The sequence below is a fragment of the Gymnoscopelus braueri genome, assembly GCF_963280865.1.
Source record: "Gymnoscopelus braueri genome assembly, chromosome: 23".
Classification (NCBI taxonomy): domain Eukaryota; kingdom Metazoa; phylum Chordata; class Actinopteri; order Myctophiformes; family Myctophidae; genus Gymnoscopelus; species Gymnoscopelus braueri.
This window is the reverse complement of record NC_137625.1, coordinates 23,301,994-23,318,827: the sequence shown is the minus strand read 5'-3', so window position 1 is coordinate 23,318,827 and position 16,834 is coordinate 23,301,994. Positions and strand designations below refer to the sequence as shown.

At 40.7% G+C, this 16,834-nt stretch overlaps 1 protein-coding gene across 3 annotated transcripts in view; it reads right to left on the bottom strand.

Annotated features, from left to right (window-relative positions):
* The window catches only part of LOC308079447 (transmembrane and coiled-coil domain protein 3-like), a 41,445-nt gene that overhangs the window by 21,812 nt on the left and 2,799 nt on the right, over positions 1-16,834 (bottom strand). The window contains exon 1 of one of the 3 annotated variants that reach the window (XM_080420948.1): positions 5,013-5,208. The exons of the other annotated variants lie outside the window; for them this stretch is intronic. Within the exon in view, the coding sequence (XP_080277074.1) occupies positions 5,013-5,015 (3 nt within the window). The 5' untranslated portion in view covers positions 5,016-5,208. Of the gene's footprint in view, positions 1-5,012; positions 5,209-16,834 lie in introns of those variants that run through there. 3 annotated transcript variants of the gene reach the window in all.

The following is a 16,834-nucleotide window of genomic DNA, read 5'->3' as shown; positions in this document are numbered from 1 at the left end:
AAAGCTCATCAACTCGATTTAGGGTGATTTCAGACAGGCAGTGTGTGGACTCGCTAAAAGGCACCAGACTAAATGATGGCCTAGATAAGGTTGAGTGGAAACCACAAGGACTGAAGCATGACTTCAGGTATTTTATCAGGGTTTGGAGTAAATGATGTGTTTCAGAGGGCAATAAACGGTGCTTATCTTAGCTTGGTGAAAAGTCCAATACAGACAGGTGGCAAATTAAAGGAAAACCCCTGAATAAATGAGTGGAGAAACTGCAGATGTGAAGGAATGCAGATGCTTCCATACAGGTGTACTGCAAGATACCATTAAGCAATGAATATCCGACCATGCTCTGTGGCATGTATAACAAGAAGTAATTCACATACAAAATATCAATTATGACTGTGATAACAGTCTGAAAACACAGTGGTCTCTCGGACGGGGGGGGCGGACAGACTCGAGCCCGGCACCGTTAGAAGCGGCTCACCAGCTCGGATCCAACGAATATAAATAGGCCTTCAGAGGGAAGGGTCACTGCAAATCTTCTTTTTTTTTCTTTTTTTTAAAGCACAGGATAAAAATATACATTTCCGGGTTGCTAATTTTTTTTTCAAAAACAAACATCAATTGTTACAGGTATAATGCATAGTTTTCTATGCATTTCGGGTTTTTTGGGGGGTTTGACCCCCATTTTTTTCCGCGCCCAGGGTAGGTGTCCCTTATTTCAATCTCTGGGAGTTGGCAACCCTAACCTTGCCATACCTTAGCTTTTGCTGAACTGATGCCACTGGACATACACACAAAATAAACAGGTACAGTGAAAAGAATATGATGTCAAAATGTACATTTTCTTATAACAATAACAATGCGTAGTGTGTGTTACAAAATCGAAAAATTCAAAATAGGACCGTCATTTTTAGCTTGCGGCCCCTTGGACTTTTGGTATTTTGCTGAGTGGCCCCTGAGCCATCTTAAGTTGAGTAGCCCTGTGCTAGACAGTCCTCTCCAGCACCATCATCAAAACACCAATGAGGGAATATATTTTGCTAGAATAGTATTCCATCCCTTTAGTAGCGTTCCAGAGACTTGTAAAATCTATGCCAAATTGTCATGGCGCATTGGAGCTGTTGGGGTGGCTCGTGTTGGCCCAGCACCTTACTAATGAATATAGTGTTGTTTTTTTCTTTAATGCTAACCTTGCTAAAGGGGGAAAAAACTAATATGCACATGCGCGTTCACAAGCACGCACACACACACACATACTATCGGGTGCTAGTGTCAACAGAGGAAAGTGAATCAAGGAGAGGAAGAGAAAAGGCTACTTGATGCTTACTGTGCGGACAGTGCACACATAAAACACCTCAGGTTTGCCATCTGTAATCTACCCAGACCTTCGCATTCAGACCTTCAGTAAGCTGACCTTTACATATCATCAATATTGATGAGTAAGAGGGCCCAGTCAAGAAGACCTTCTGCCTGACCTCACTACTTGCCAGAGCGAAAGAGTACCTGTCTGCAAGTTAATTTATCAATCTGTCTGTCTGAGGGGAGATAGTTCCCCATAACTAAACCGACACTTGTCTCACGTAACCCCTCTCGGCTCGCTCTGCCCTTGTTTTCCTGTCTCTACATTCTCCTATCTAAAATATAGCAATACAAGTGCCACATAAAATAAAAAACTAAACTAACAAGTCCACAGCATATTTGGGACCTTAAAAAGTCCTTTTGTCTGACCTTTGAACATGTATGTAGCCCCACTAGTAGAGACAGAGGTCTAAGGATAGTAATGTCAGTCCATCCATCATGTATTGGTCCTAAACTAGATTTAGACAACTACTGCCTCGACTGCAATGGAATTTGCTGTGCAGCTTCATGCTCTGCATATTGGGGTCACCAATGTCAATAGGGTTCATCCAGTCTTATACCCTTTAGGCCAAAATTGCCACTTGCACACAAGATATCCCAAAACGGCCATGACACATCAGTATATGTGTGTGTGTGTGTGTGTGTGTGTGTGTGTGTGTGTGTGTGTGTGTGTGTGTGTGTGTGTGTGTGTGTGTGTGTGTGTGTGTGTGTGTGTGTGTGTGTATATATATATATATATATATATATATATATATATATATATATATATATATATATATATGCATCCCATGTCTATGGTGCGTTGTAAACACTGTATAATTATAGTTATAAGCACTCACAAATCCGCAGAATGCTGTATAACAATATTCATAACATTTTAAGCATTTCATAATGATAAGATTTAATATTTTTATTAGAGCAACAAATTACCTCTTATAGTGACTTATGACAGTATAATGCACCTTAACAGTGATTATAATGCATACAAAATTATCTCAATATAAAATGGTTTATAATGTGTTATGATTGCAATTATACAGTGTTATAAGCATATTACGATGCATTTATAATTGATCTTATAAGTCATTACAAAATGCTTTATAATGTGTTATGATTGTTATAAAGCTTTATGCGTATTTATGAATGTTTATAACTATAATTATACAGTGTTATAAGCAGATTATAATGCATTATAAGTTGCCTAGGTTTATAACGCATTATAGACATGGCAAGACTTAAATGCCCCAAGCCCCATGATCTAACAGTATAAACTGTTGAATTATGTATGATAGAAGGAGGGGATGCAAGCAGATTAACCTATAGGTTATAACAAGAAAAATGGACCACAGATGGCCTTGGATATGATGGTCCATACATCTAGGACAAGGTTTCAGGTCTGAGGAAATTACATAATCATATAAGAGGAGGGCTTTTGGCCTGGAATTACAGGTGAAAACGGGGTATAGGTAGAACCACGGCACTACCTGACATGAATGATGTTAAGTATCTGCCCTGACTGACATACAAAAACACACGAGAGCCACTAATCACCATGCAGGGTCATGACATATGATGATGGATAGCAGAACAAGGGAGATTTTGCAACAGATTGTTGAATGTCTCTCTCTCTCTCGCTCTCTCCCTCCGTTTGGACAAAACATGCACAGCATCCCCCCTCCGGGAGCCAGGCGAGGCTTTCCACACCAATGATTGAATGGATGGTCAGCCTTCCAGTCCCCCTGTGCAGCAAAAAGTGAGGATTTTGGCCATGGATGGCTTGGCAAAAACGTCCTTTGAGGAATATTGGATAACAGTCTGTTCGTACTGTTGCCTTCGGGGAAGAGGTATCAGAGTAAAGCCAGCACAAGCAGACTGACGAACATAAGAATGCTAAATACATCTAAACATTTTTTTACTGTTCCTTTTAGATAAGTACCTAGTGTTGTTATTTATGAACAGTTTTTTTTATTTCTGTGTATTATGGAGCATCCCCAACCTAGGTTTTTCACAGTTCATCCTTGTGACAATAAACATCTTGAATCTTGAAATATTGAAGAAATGCCATCACTGTCAAACTGTAAAATATCTAGTATGTGTGTGTTTTACATGTGGCTGTGCAAAGCTGAACCATAGCCCCCTCGAAACTGGGTCATAGGATGGATAATGACGTTTTGAGTCATACATATTGATGTTGCTTTGTTCACTTGCCATTGTTGCAACTGCTGCCTAAGGCAACAACAGGTAAATGCAGGAAAAATACAACCATTTGCGAGTTCTGCGTTGCAGTCAGTGTTGCCAGATTCTGCGAGAGAAATAAGCAACTAGGGTCTCTAAAAACAAGCCCAAAAGAAGCGACTATTATAGGTCACATGAGCATCGGATATTTGAAAATATTATTTTAATATAATTAAAATTACAATTAATTTAAATAATATTACTTAAAAACATTTTGAATATTTTTTGAACATGTTAACACCAATCTGTTACAGGGGTCACACAATACTTTTAGATGGCGGGCCCAAATAAGCAACTACACTTTAGAAACAACTTAAGCCCAAAAAACCGCAACCCCCAATATTTTCAATCAACTACACAGAAAAACAACAAAGTTGCTTATAACAAGCGGACATGGCAACCCTGGTTGCAGCGGTGACAACAAGGGAAATAACGCGTTCCACTTCTGTGTCATTCGGTCTGCATTGATTGCTGGTGACCGTTGCTGGTGACAGGAACGATTAAACCCCATTCGTGCTGCTATATAAACACATGTTTCCCTGTCAACTGCACAAGAACAACAACACTGCCTTGTTAAACCTGTTCTTACAAAAGCAAAACAAAAACGGAACGGCTCGACGGACCAGAGTACGCTTGGATAAATAATTATTCAACATGTATTGTTGTAGCCTGGAAGAGCATGCTTGGTGTGATTGAAAACTTTACGCTGAGAGAGAACACAGAAGTGTGTTCAGCACCGCATGAAGTGACTGATGACAACACACACACACACACACACTCACACAGCAGCATGATTAAAGAAAGATTTCCATCTTCATTTGTATCACAAAATAGTGTTGGTCAGACCAAGTCAATGACACCCCACTGAGCCATAGTTGTCTATTAGACCTCCGTCTAAAACTGGGTTATAATTGGTCTAACAGTGAAAGTTTTTTAGCGGTCTAGGCTTAGCCTAGACGTTGATTAGCTGTTTTTTAAGCGTCTATATATAGACGTCTATATTATAGACGTCATTTCAACGTCTATAATATAGACGGTCTATAAATAGACGCTTAAAAAACAGCTAATCAACGTCTAGGCTAAGCCTAGACCGCTAAAAAACTTTCACTGTTAGACCAATTATAACCCCGTTTTAGCCTAGCCCTTAGACGTATTTTAGACGTCTAATAGCCCGAAAAATGCTCAGTGGGACATTTATAAAACAACTTTATCTCGCGCAAAACTGATGCAAACTAGTTTGACAACGTGGCCAAAAAGGAGAAACAAACGTAGAAGCAGACAGAAATGATCCATGTGCTAGATAGCCTACAAAACATCATGCATACATAGCCTACATACATGTCACACCTCATGAGTGCTGACTCTGAGGTAGCCTAGAACATACAGAGGATGACAGTCAGAGGATGTCATTGTCATATACTTACCATTGCGCCGTTTGTTTAATTTCTATAGTCTCCCTCTAATTGTGATCAACTTTTCCCAACTGCAGCACCACAAGCGCCGGTCACAGATAGATCCATATATGAAAAGCCTCTGCTTTTACACGTAAAGCTGGTAGTTGCCCAGCCCTCCGACATTGACGGGATGTAGGACCTACATCACAGTTCTTACTTGCCGCTATCAGCGACCGGGGGCGGCGACGATCGCTTTCCCTTCTGTCCCCTGTGGCGGTAATCCTCCAATCCAGGGAGTCTCACAATGTGGGATTTAACCCCGCCCACCATACTGGACTATGAGGGGACTGGGGGAAAGGTTTTAGACCAGTGGTCTGCGACCCTTTTCAAATCAAGGTCCATTATTTATTCGGCATTTGAGCCACGGACCACCGTTTGATGAGATTTAGACTCTCAGACCCAAGACTTAGAATATTTTTCTTGTTATTGTTGGATACGAGTTTGTCCACAATTCCATGCTGTATTGATGTGGTGCCATAGGAGAGATAACAGGCAAAGGTTGATCCAAAGAACAATTATTATATATTCTCTAATTGTGTAGACTTATTGTAAATTAAGTAATGCAGATGTTTAACAATTTTACTCTCTCAAGAGTTAAAGATCTATATAAGGGTCCATTTGGTTTCCATCATTTAGCTAGGGGACCACCTGGAACCCCCTCAAGGACCCGGGCCACTGGTTGAGAACCACTGGTTTAGGTCATAAAAAAAAGAAAAGAAGCTCCAGACAGGTTTTTTTTTGTTCAAAAATAAAAACACGAGTTAGCAAGCTGCAGGCAGGCATACTAAAAACAAGAATGATACAGTCATATTATACCAGCAGCAGCTGAATATAGATCAGCTTGCTCCACAAATCTGAAAATGTATTTTCTAATGGTTCTAGAAAGAAAACACTCAAATTGATTGGAATTGGCTTTGAGATGTCTGATCGCTCCAGTCCAGTCATCATGGCTATTCACCATGATTCAGTCAATCTGTGTGGCTTTCCAGAGGTATAGGCCTATGCAACAAGCTAATATAATATACCTTTCTATTAACAGATTGATTGATTGATTGATTGAATACTTTATTAGCAGTTTGCAAAAAAAAAGCACAGGAAAGTACAGTTCAATACAAGGTCTGCTAAGAGGATTATACCCAAGAAAGCTATGGCTTGTTTCCATTGGGGTCCTGTATAGATAATGTTACAACTGGCCAATGGCCACATACTTGGATAGTGTGTAGAACACATCAGAAGTTAAATTGATATTAAGTTACAATGGTCCAGGGACTGAAGACTATGTTAATAATTTAAAATACATTAAAGTAAATGTCTGTCACTGCTGTGGAGTCACCGCATGACATAGATGGGGGGTGGGGGTGGATCATGAGGGGAGAGTGACTTCTGCTGGACAGGTAGGAGCGGTGTCACAGCCTGTGACATCTATGTCTGTACGTATGATTGTCCACTGTGATCATCACCTGCATCTTGTGTGTGTAAGCCCTGTCCTCTTCTGTGTCTAATGCTCATATACTGTAAGTGTATGCCTGTTTATTCAAGTGTCTGTGGCTATAACCTTGTATCCATGGCCTGTATCTCTGTATTAAGCCTGTGTATCAGTAAACTTGGTTTTACGTATCAACTCCTTTCCTGCATTTTGGTCCTGTGTAAAACCGTGACAATGTCATTAATGTTTTAGAGTGACAGTGGGACTATACAGTATAGCTCTAGAGAATTAGTTTAGTCAGTGGCTCTGTCATGTGACCATGGCCAGTTGGCAGGTTGCTATACAAGTACATATTAAGTATTCATTCCGTCATATCAAGTCCTCCAATTCCACACCTGACATCTGTCACCACAAATTTAAACACACCACTCATTCCTTTCTCTACCCCCCCCCCCCCACCCCACACACACACACACACACACACACACACACACACACACACACACATCTCAGTGGCCAATCAAAATTTAAATAAGGGGTGCCTACATGCCCCCCTCCTCAAAAAAACATTTATTTTGAAATAAAGCCCATTTTATGATTTCCAAGGTCCTTCTGGTACTACAAGGTCAGTTACCTTTGGAGATTTTTGGAGAGCGAGATCATTTAATTGTTATACTGGCCATGTACAGCTGCTGTGGCAATGTTAGGTACGTCTTGTGATTCAAATAAAGCACTTTCAGTTAAAGTGCATAGAGAAAGCAGTGAATGAGTCAGACAGCCGTTAATCGTTGTGATGAGAGTGTCTGCTGACAGGTTGGACACTCTGGAACTCCATGATTTAGCCTGCAGGGCATAGAACACGGGAAATGTGAGTGCTGTTGAATCTGTTGAACAGTGTTGCATTGCTGATTTGGTATGTGGTTGCACTCCATTTTAATAAAGACGTAACGCGCATGTCGCTTAACAATTGATATGCATAGGCTCAATCCTATATTAATTCATGCTGGTGTGACAACCGGCGGTCGGCAGCCTTTGTTAACTTTGTTGAGGTGTGAATTTAAAGTTGTTTTAAATCTATGCATGTGCGTGCTCCTGTTCAAATAGGTTCCTGCACGGCGTGCAAGGCCGTCCCATGAGCAATGCAACCCTCATATAATAATCATATTTCTGTGTGAGTGCAGAGAGAGAGTTCAGAGTTGATTGCACATACATCAAACCCAGAACAAATCTCTGCTTTGATCAATCCACATTGCCTAATACATTTCCAGTCCATTTCCATAGGCTATTAATTTGTCAAACGACTGTGTGTGGGTGTGAGAGAAAGAAAGATGTGTTAGGAGAGCAAGGTGATTCAGAATTAAATTAGATATCTGATTGGGATTAAGCTCGCACTCTTTTTGCACGTATTGATCTGGCAAAGAAAAGCTATCGGCTATGGGCTATGGGCTTGCAGAGAGTGGCTTCAGGCTTCTGTGCGCACACATATTAAAAGCAAACTAATGGGAGCTGCAGCTCATTACTTGTGGAGCTGCGGAGCTAACAGCAGCATCATGTTTGAAGTCAAGCCTGCCTCAGAGCTTACAACAGCATCATGTTTGAAGTCAAGCCTGCCTCTGCCTGCATTGATCCACTTAAGGCAAATCCCACTCCACTGTCAGATACATCTAATATCTGAACTGTAATGCACATACTTTATTTACACCACATGTCACCAGATCAGAATCCCATTAGCCAAGAAAAGCAGAGAAGCCACACAACATTTGAGTTCAATAATGTATACAGTGAGTGTACAATGTCTCAGAATAGAGCAGGGAGAATGAAGGCTCTGTACTTTGTAAATGTTTGCGTAATGAAATGAAGCATTTACGTGTCTATGCAAGTATGTATGCAATGTATGATGATAATCACAAGACGCCATTGTTCCTTCTTCCCACTCGTGATGTTTGTGTTCATTATGATGCTTCCTGTGCCACTTCCTGACTCTCTCCAAGCTGTGAACGCAAACTGACCTCAACCATCGCAATATGCTTTAGGAACACTGGTGCTGGTATGGAATGTTTAGTCGGAGGGTGTGTAATGTACTGGTTGGGGTTCAAGAATGTTTTGGGAACTGACATGTTTTAGATTAGTCAATGAGGTTCCCACTGGCTTCCTCAAAACTGTGTATTGCTTAAGCCTTATGTAACGTGACTCCCATGCTAAAACGACTGACTTAAGTGTTTTCTTATGTGGTGTGCATGTGTGTGTGTGTGTGTGTGTGTGTGTGTGTGTGTCTGAGAGAGAAAAAAAGAGAGCACAAGACACAGAAAGATGATAGGCACACAAGTCATCCTAATCAGGCCCTTCCATTACTTTGTCTTTGAGCCAGACAGGAAGTGAGCCCTCACCAGAGCAGTGTCTGTTCAGATTGTGTCTTCCTCATTTCCTTGTTGGTTACAACATGTTCCTACTCAGACACACACCCCTGTAATTAATGCCAGTATAGCATGTGTGTGACAGGCTGTGCTCCCCAGCTTGAAGTCTGACTCTTGGGCCGATCTCAAGGGGAAGACAAGGCAGCAACAAATATCTCAGAAAATAAGAGGATGATAAAACAATTATTAGATAATCAAATCAGGGATATTGCATGTTTCATCGTGGAGGGGTGTGGATGTCTTGAATCATAACAGAATATGCAATATGTTGGATAAAAGAGAAAATGAGAAGATTACATTTCTGACTGGACACCAATGATTTCGGGTTGTAAATTTGTAAAATTGTGTTATAAGTTCTTTCTTTTATTTTATTGGGATACATGATAGGTGCATTATCTATTCAGCAGTCGGATGGAATCTGAACACCATCCCCAGATCCATACCCTAACCACATAAAACCCATGTCAAAACTTTAAACCATACGAACACTGCCTAACCTTAACTAAAATGAATACATTAAAACACCAAACCCACGCCCAAACATAACCACACTAAGGGCGGCTTTCCATATACATGGACTTACCTAGCCCCACCCCACACCGCCCACCACAGCGACGGTTTCCACTACAATGAAGTGGGTAGAGTGGTGTGTAAGTGGTACTAAACTGGTGCCTAAAAAGTACCCAGTCTTGGGTAGGTCTGAGCTGGGCTAAGCGGGGCTAAAGCTGTGACTGCCACTGATTGGTCGGCTCACAGCTGTGTCTGTCCACTCAGGTCTCTGTAAAATGTAAACACTACGGTAGCAGTGTTGCCATGTCCACTTATTATAAGCGACATTGGGCTTATTTTTCTGTAAAGTTGCTTGTAAATATTGGTAGTACTTTTACTCCACTACAATTATCTGAAAACGTATTAGTTACTAGTTACTAGTTACTTTTCAGATATAAATGATTACATTATAAAACATACATTAACCACTTAAGCCCTATTTTATACCTAGGCTATTTGAAAATAGCCGATCTACAAGCTCACAAGTCACAACGCATCGCATCATTGTAGATCTGCTATTTTCAAATATTTTAGTACTTACTTTTGGTACCTTAAGTACATTTTGATACCAATAGTTTTTGTACTTTTACTCAAGTAATTCCAGACTTTCACTTGTAGAGTGCTTCTACATTGCAGTATTGATACTTTTACATAAGTAAAAAATTTGAGTACTTTTTCCACCACTGCTTGTTTCTAAAATGTAGTTGATTATTTGGGGCTTGTTTCCATATGTTGTTGAAACCAGTGGTTCTTAAACATTTTCATGTCAAGGACCCCCAAATTAATATGTATTTGTCAACATTATATATATATATATATTTTTTAAATAGCAGATGCACACACTCACAATGCGTCGCATCGCTACGCGTTGTGAGTTTGTAGATCTGCTATTTTCAAATAGCCGTAGATAGTCGCTTCTTTTGGGATTGTTTTCATAGACCTGATTGCTTATTTTTTTCTGCTAAACCTGGTAACAATGAATGTGCAACACGCTAATAATGTTTTTTATATAAGTGATGGCAACGTGTTTAGACACCACACAGGTCTTCCCAACAATAGCGAAGATTAAAGTCAGGGTGAACATGGCCAAATAATAACTTAAGAGCCAAACTAGCTCTGAGGAAGCACGCTAGCATTTAGGCTAACCCTGTAGCCTGAGGCTAAGTTGGTGTGTTAAAGAAAGGGGCGTTGATTTCCTTCGGGAGGGGAGGGGAGGGTGGGGATTTTGCGAGTGGGGACTTTTGTGCAATGGAAACGCAAGACATTTTGAAGCGGTGCGGTGTGGTTCTGGACTGTACTGGACAGTGTCGTGCTTAAGCTGTGATGGAAAAGCGGCTTAACAGTGCCTAAGCCTAACCTGAACCAGTTGGTTAGCTTAGCTATAACCATGTGATTGCAGAAAAACTAAACTCTCTCCTGTACTACAGTGTGTGCTTGAGTAGGGCAAAAATAATTATGAAGGGGAAACACCATCCTAGTAACAGACCGTTTGTGATGATGTGAATTGATAAGCGCTGGAGGTGTCTAGCCCAGGGCTCAAGGCTCGGAAAGAGTACGTATGCCTACTGCTTCATTACATCCAGTATTATTTATTGTTATCCATTTTTACTTCTATCTTGTTGTATTAGCAGTCTCTGCGGAACATATCCCACCAACATTTCACTGCTTGTAACTGTACCTGTCTGAGTCAGTCTCTTATAAAACCCTTTGCTGAACAGATAAATATGTTGCCACTGCTGAGCCAGAACTGTCTGAATTGGGACAGAGATATACAGTACAGTACATATCCGCACACACACAGTCAGGCAAAGCACAACTGTGCATCCTGTTGGCCGTTTCTCAATAGCTGGTGCACAGAAGTTGTGGCAGATTTTTTTTATTTGTATTGCATAACCCCCGCAGAATGGTGCAGTCCAAAAAACGTCCCCTCTCATCTCACACTAATCCTCTTCTCTACTTGAGCTTGTGTCTATTCTGCCCGTAAATCACACTCTGTTCCTTTCCCCACAAATAATTTTTTATAACAAGTGATTGCTAGTGCCAGCTTCTGTATCATATCCTGGTTGTCACATTATGTCCTTCATGTTCTGTCATGATGATTATTTCCTTTTGTCACTTTCAGTTAAAGACTTTCCACATCTCCTCTCGGCTCATATTCTGAATCTCAGATTTGTATCAAGTTTAGGCCTTTTATCAAGTTTAGGCCTTAGACTTACTTCTAAAGTAATTATAGTGGCCGATTTCAATCGCACAGTAGGGAGTGTTGGGGTAGGGAGTGTTGGGTGGGAGGAGGAGTAGAACATAGGCTCTACAACACAGAAATGTGTGTGGGGAGGAATTAATTGGCATAACGATAACATACATTGGGTAGAAAAAGGGGTAAAAAGCAAAACAATAAAATAAAATGTCGCCTATTACTCATCTTTAATAGAGGAAAATAAAAAACAACCCTAGGTTTCTTTTCAGCACTTTGGCCAGACTGACAGAGTCATAACTATTGATCCATGTTTTTCTACAGCTCTCAGTAAAAACTTCTTCATGATGAAACAAAATTCATCACCTAACCTCCTGACACTGATTTAATGTGACCTTTTCAGTCAGGATTTTAATTAACTTGATTCCGCCTTGCCTCTGATAAGCCTCAATTAGGTCTCAAGGTAGGACAACTGCTGAACACACACACACACACACACAGTGAGAGAGATGCTGTTGCTGCTACACAGTGAGAGAGATGCTGTTGCTGCTACCTCTCTTGCTATGGGGACCGTGACTATCAGTCTGAACAACCACAACACATCACTAAGAACTAATTAGAAAAAGAGGACTGTTTATTTCTGCCAGACATGCTCAACACAACCAGATGACACGACTGGACAACATCAACACCAAAATCTACCAAAATTACACCATAACTCAAAGCAGAACAGTGCAGAGTCTGTGTTTTAAAGGGATACTTCACTTTCGGGCCGGGGACACATTTAAAAAAAATATTAAAATTAATGAAAAAAGTTATGGAAAATTCATGGCCCCCTCACGACACGCAGTGTCCTACTAATGTGTGAGGGGGCCATGAATTTTCCATAACTTTTTTCATTTATTTTTAATATTTTTTTTAAATGTGTCCCCCGGCGGAAAGTGAAGTATCCCTTTAATAAGGTGAGGACCCAGCTAAGTTTAGCTGGACAGCAGAGACCCAGAAGGGGAAGAACCCTCCCTTCTCTTTCCTCCCTCATCATCACATGGCTAAATAAATGTTCCCTTCTCCCGTTTCATAACTCCCCCCTCTCGTTTTAAGCTCAACATAATTTATCTTTGAGTGGGGTAAAGAGATCCACCCATCCTCAAGCTTCCCCCATCCATCCATGCGTCTTTTGTCAGTACCCAGCACAGCAGGGGAACTAAATCAGGGACACATGAATGGGCACACTAGACATGAATAGTGGCGGTTCTATGGGGCACTGGTGGTAAATCTAAACTCTGGTGGGAGTTGAAACTCAGGGAAAGATATATGAAATTCTGCTGAGGTGTTAATCACTGAATTCTTCAGTACATGGTATATACAACCGTCTGTAAAGTCAGACAGGGATATTGACCCATGTTCGTGCTATTTATTTGTTTGTGCCCTTCCTACACAAGTCTTACCACTTTATTACAGCTCTCTGATCAACAAGAGACAATGCAACTGACTGGGTGTTTGTCAGTGTTCATGGTCAAACATGAAAAACATACACTGGATGGGTGTTTGTTTTGGAACTGACAACCCGTCACAAAGGATCATACGTGTACACAGACCTGCTTAGGAGGGACACTCTTTTAGCACATTGTAATCGTAACAGTAAATTAATTCCAAGTAATTTAAATACGTATATTTGAGCTAACTGAAGATTTGTTCCCTGGAGCAACCTCAATTACCAAAGTTTATAGATCAACGTGGTTCGAGAGCAAAATGCTGTGATGTGAGCTCCAGGTGCCTTTTGAAATAATGATCTAAAAGGTCACTTTGTCAAAGAGTGCTGGTGGGGGTCAGCACTGGGACCCCCATACTGTCACCTTCCTCTTTCATCTCTGCATGCGCTCCCACGTCACAGCCCAAAACACCAAGCTTGTGGCATTTCAGCTCCTTTGTCCTTCGTTTTAAGTGGTCAGAGGTCCATTCTGAGAAAATATGACAACTATGAGGGGGTACAAAGGGATGAAGTTACAGAGAGAGAGTTGTGACATTAAAGCAAGAGGCCAGAGAGAGAATAACAGGTCTGGCTGAGAGTGACGCATCCTGGCTGCTCTGACATCATCATCATCACGACCATTCACACGTCAACGCATCAAAAGTAACAAAACACACCCGTTTTATCTGCAGTAATAAAATGCACATACACACGAACAGGAGCACATACACGGAGATGGAGAGAGCTCATTTTATCAAGAATCATTTCCATTTACACAGCGAATGACTCACACTTCGTCTAGTATGGAGTTGATTGAAGTAGCATTATCGGGGCAGAAATCAAATTCCATGCTGTGAAATGTAGATACAATATCCAATAGCCTTTTATATATAGCCCACACATAATATACTGCTCAAAGAAATGTAGGGAACACTTTGATCCCTTAATTATTTTGAGTGTGTAAACTGTGTACATACTGCTAACAAAAACTGCTCAAAAGAATTAAGGGATCAAAGTGTTCCCTTAATTATTTTGAGCAGTGTATATATAATCCACATTGTACACACAGACAGAAATACACATTTATTTAACATTTCATTTCCCTTGATAGCTGAGTGATCCTCATGTCCTCATGATAGTGTTCCCAAGCTGGTCCTGGTTCTGTTTACCGTTCAGTCCGGGTTTAGATCCCGCCTACTCAACTGTATCCAATCATTTCCACAGCGTCTCTTTACTGATCAGCTCTGCAAGCTGATAAAAAAAACAGAGGGTGCAACACAGACACATCGCCTAACAGAAACTGCAACTCTCAAGTCTGGATCACCGAAAGGCAAGGTTTGAGACGCTCTAACATGGGGTGGAGCCTTTAATTGTTTGTGGGACCAGAAGAAATGACTGGTCAGTAGACCTCAAGACCATTGTAGGGTTATTGGGAGGTAGAAGCTCTGATATGTACATTGGTGCCAACCCATTTAAAGACTTAAAAAGATCCCTGGCTAATAAGCCAATATGCCTTAATACGTTAGAATTGCCCTCTAAATAACTAAAATGTAAAATTAAAAAAAACATTTATTTTAGAAATAGTTATGTTAATCTTTCACTCATTAGGGGCAATGCCCGTCGCAAATTGATGATGTAATTTGTCCATGTGTGGTGTATGGAACGCATGTGAAAATAAAAAACAACTTAATACTTCCTAAGGTTAATATGAGCATCAAATCAATATGACATCATCAACTTTTTCATCAACGGGCATTGTCCCCCTTGAGTAAAAGATGAACTGTTTCTAAAATAAATAAAATATTTAAGGTGTTTACATTTTTTTAATTTTAGTTATAGAGGGCAATTATAATGTATTAAGGTATATTTGGCTTACTAGCCAGGGATCCTTTTAAAAACAAACATTACAATCTTAAACTGAATGCTGTAACTAACAGGGAGCCAGTGGAGGGAGGCAAGAAACGGGGAGATGTGATCATCCTTCCGTGCACCTGTTAAGAGGCAAGCAGCAACGTTTTGGACTAACTGTAGGCGTGACGCCAACATTAAGTGCATTACAGTAGTCAAGTCAGGTTGACATAAAAGCATGGATAAGACGTTCAAAATCAAAAAGGGTTACAGCAGACTTGACTTTGGCTAAAAGCCTCATCTGACAACGGAATTAATATGTTTCTCAACTTAAAATCACTGTCCAATTTGACACCAAGGCTGGTGACAACCGGTTTTAAAAATGGCTGCAGGGAGGCAGAAATATTTCCGGTTCCCATGGTAACAAATTGCACATCACGCCAGTGGCACAAGTATAAGAAATGGAAGGTGAATTTGCAATGGCTGCTGACGTGTGTGAGAGCATCCACACGATGCCAACGAGCACATATATACTCAGTTCATTTTATTTGCAAAGCAAATGACTCATACTTTTTGCGAACGCGGAAGGAGGCGCGGCGAAGCCGCGCCTCCGACCAAGTGGAGCTTACTATGTAACTCTGCTTGGGTTGTGTCTCTGAGTCTCTGTGTCTCCGTGTGCACTGCCTGTGTGCACTGCCTGTGTGCAGCTCCTCTGAGATAAGTAAATGTCCAATTTAGACGTACCATACATCAAATGAAAGGTCTTTGAAAACTGAACACACCTGTCAAGGTTGCGTTTAAGCCCGCCCCTTCCCCCGGAAGCCACGCCCCGGAGAAGGCTCCTAAAAACTCCCCATTGAAACCCCATGTTAAATGAAAAGTGCCCGAATCGCTCCGAAACTTTTTCTACCCCCCCTAAGTGGGGGTCTACGAACAAATACTTCGGGCTCGGATTTTGGCTCCGCCCCCCGGAAGTGGGTGAAACAGGCACTTCAAACACTTTGTTGAATTGTTCAAAAACATTCAAAGTTTTTTTTTTGGGAATTTGTATTTTTCTAAGATGCTCCTTTTAACGCAGATTTTTTTTTTATTATTATTATTATTTTTTATTGGTTACTTTTTTTTAAAATATTTTTTTTCATTATTTTTTTACATTTTTTGGCGTTCGCTTACCGCGTTCGCGCGTCTTACTTGTATGTATTTAAGTAGCATTCTCTGGGCAGATTCCATCTATTGTGAAGTGTAGATAGAGAGTGTTAGTGAGAGAGGAGCTATCTAATAGCCTGTGCTAGGACAACACTATAAAGTAAGATTTACAAAACAAGCTTATTTTTGACTGAAAACAAAACTACTTAACATATTTGGATCACTGTTATTCAGACATACCACCCCCCCACACACACACACACACACACACACACACACACACACACACACACTTTAGACAGAAGGATAATACACCTCCTGATTCTAATTACAACTTACACACACACACACTTTCTCATTTCAAACCTATAATTAAGGTTTTCAATGGAATTGGTCATAATGGGTAGTTAACACGTCAACATGTTGACGCGTCTTAAAATGTGCACGAGTGTGCATGTGAATGCATACGCAGGCGTTTTTGTGTATACATAGTAACACATTGAGATATATGCCCGGCCGTGACATAAATATGAGAAATGGAAGGTGATTTTACAGTGGCTGCTGACACGTGTACAAGGTATGCATGGTTGGTGATTTTTTTTTTTGGGGGGGGGGGGGGGGGGGGGGAACGTTCAGAACCCAAGATATCATGATCCGAAGATTTGCTGCTCCATTCACTTCTTGGTTAACTTTAAAAAGGCTGTATCTCGGCTCCTGTGTACTTTCTTTTTTACTATGTATTTT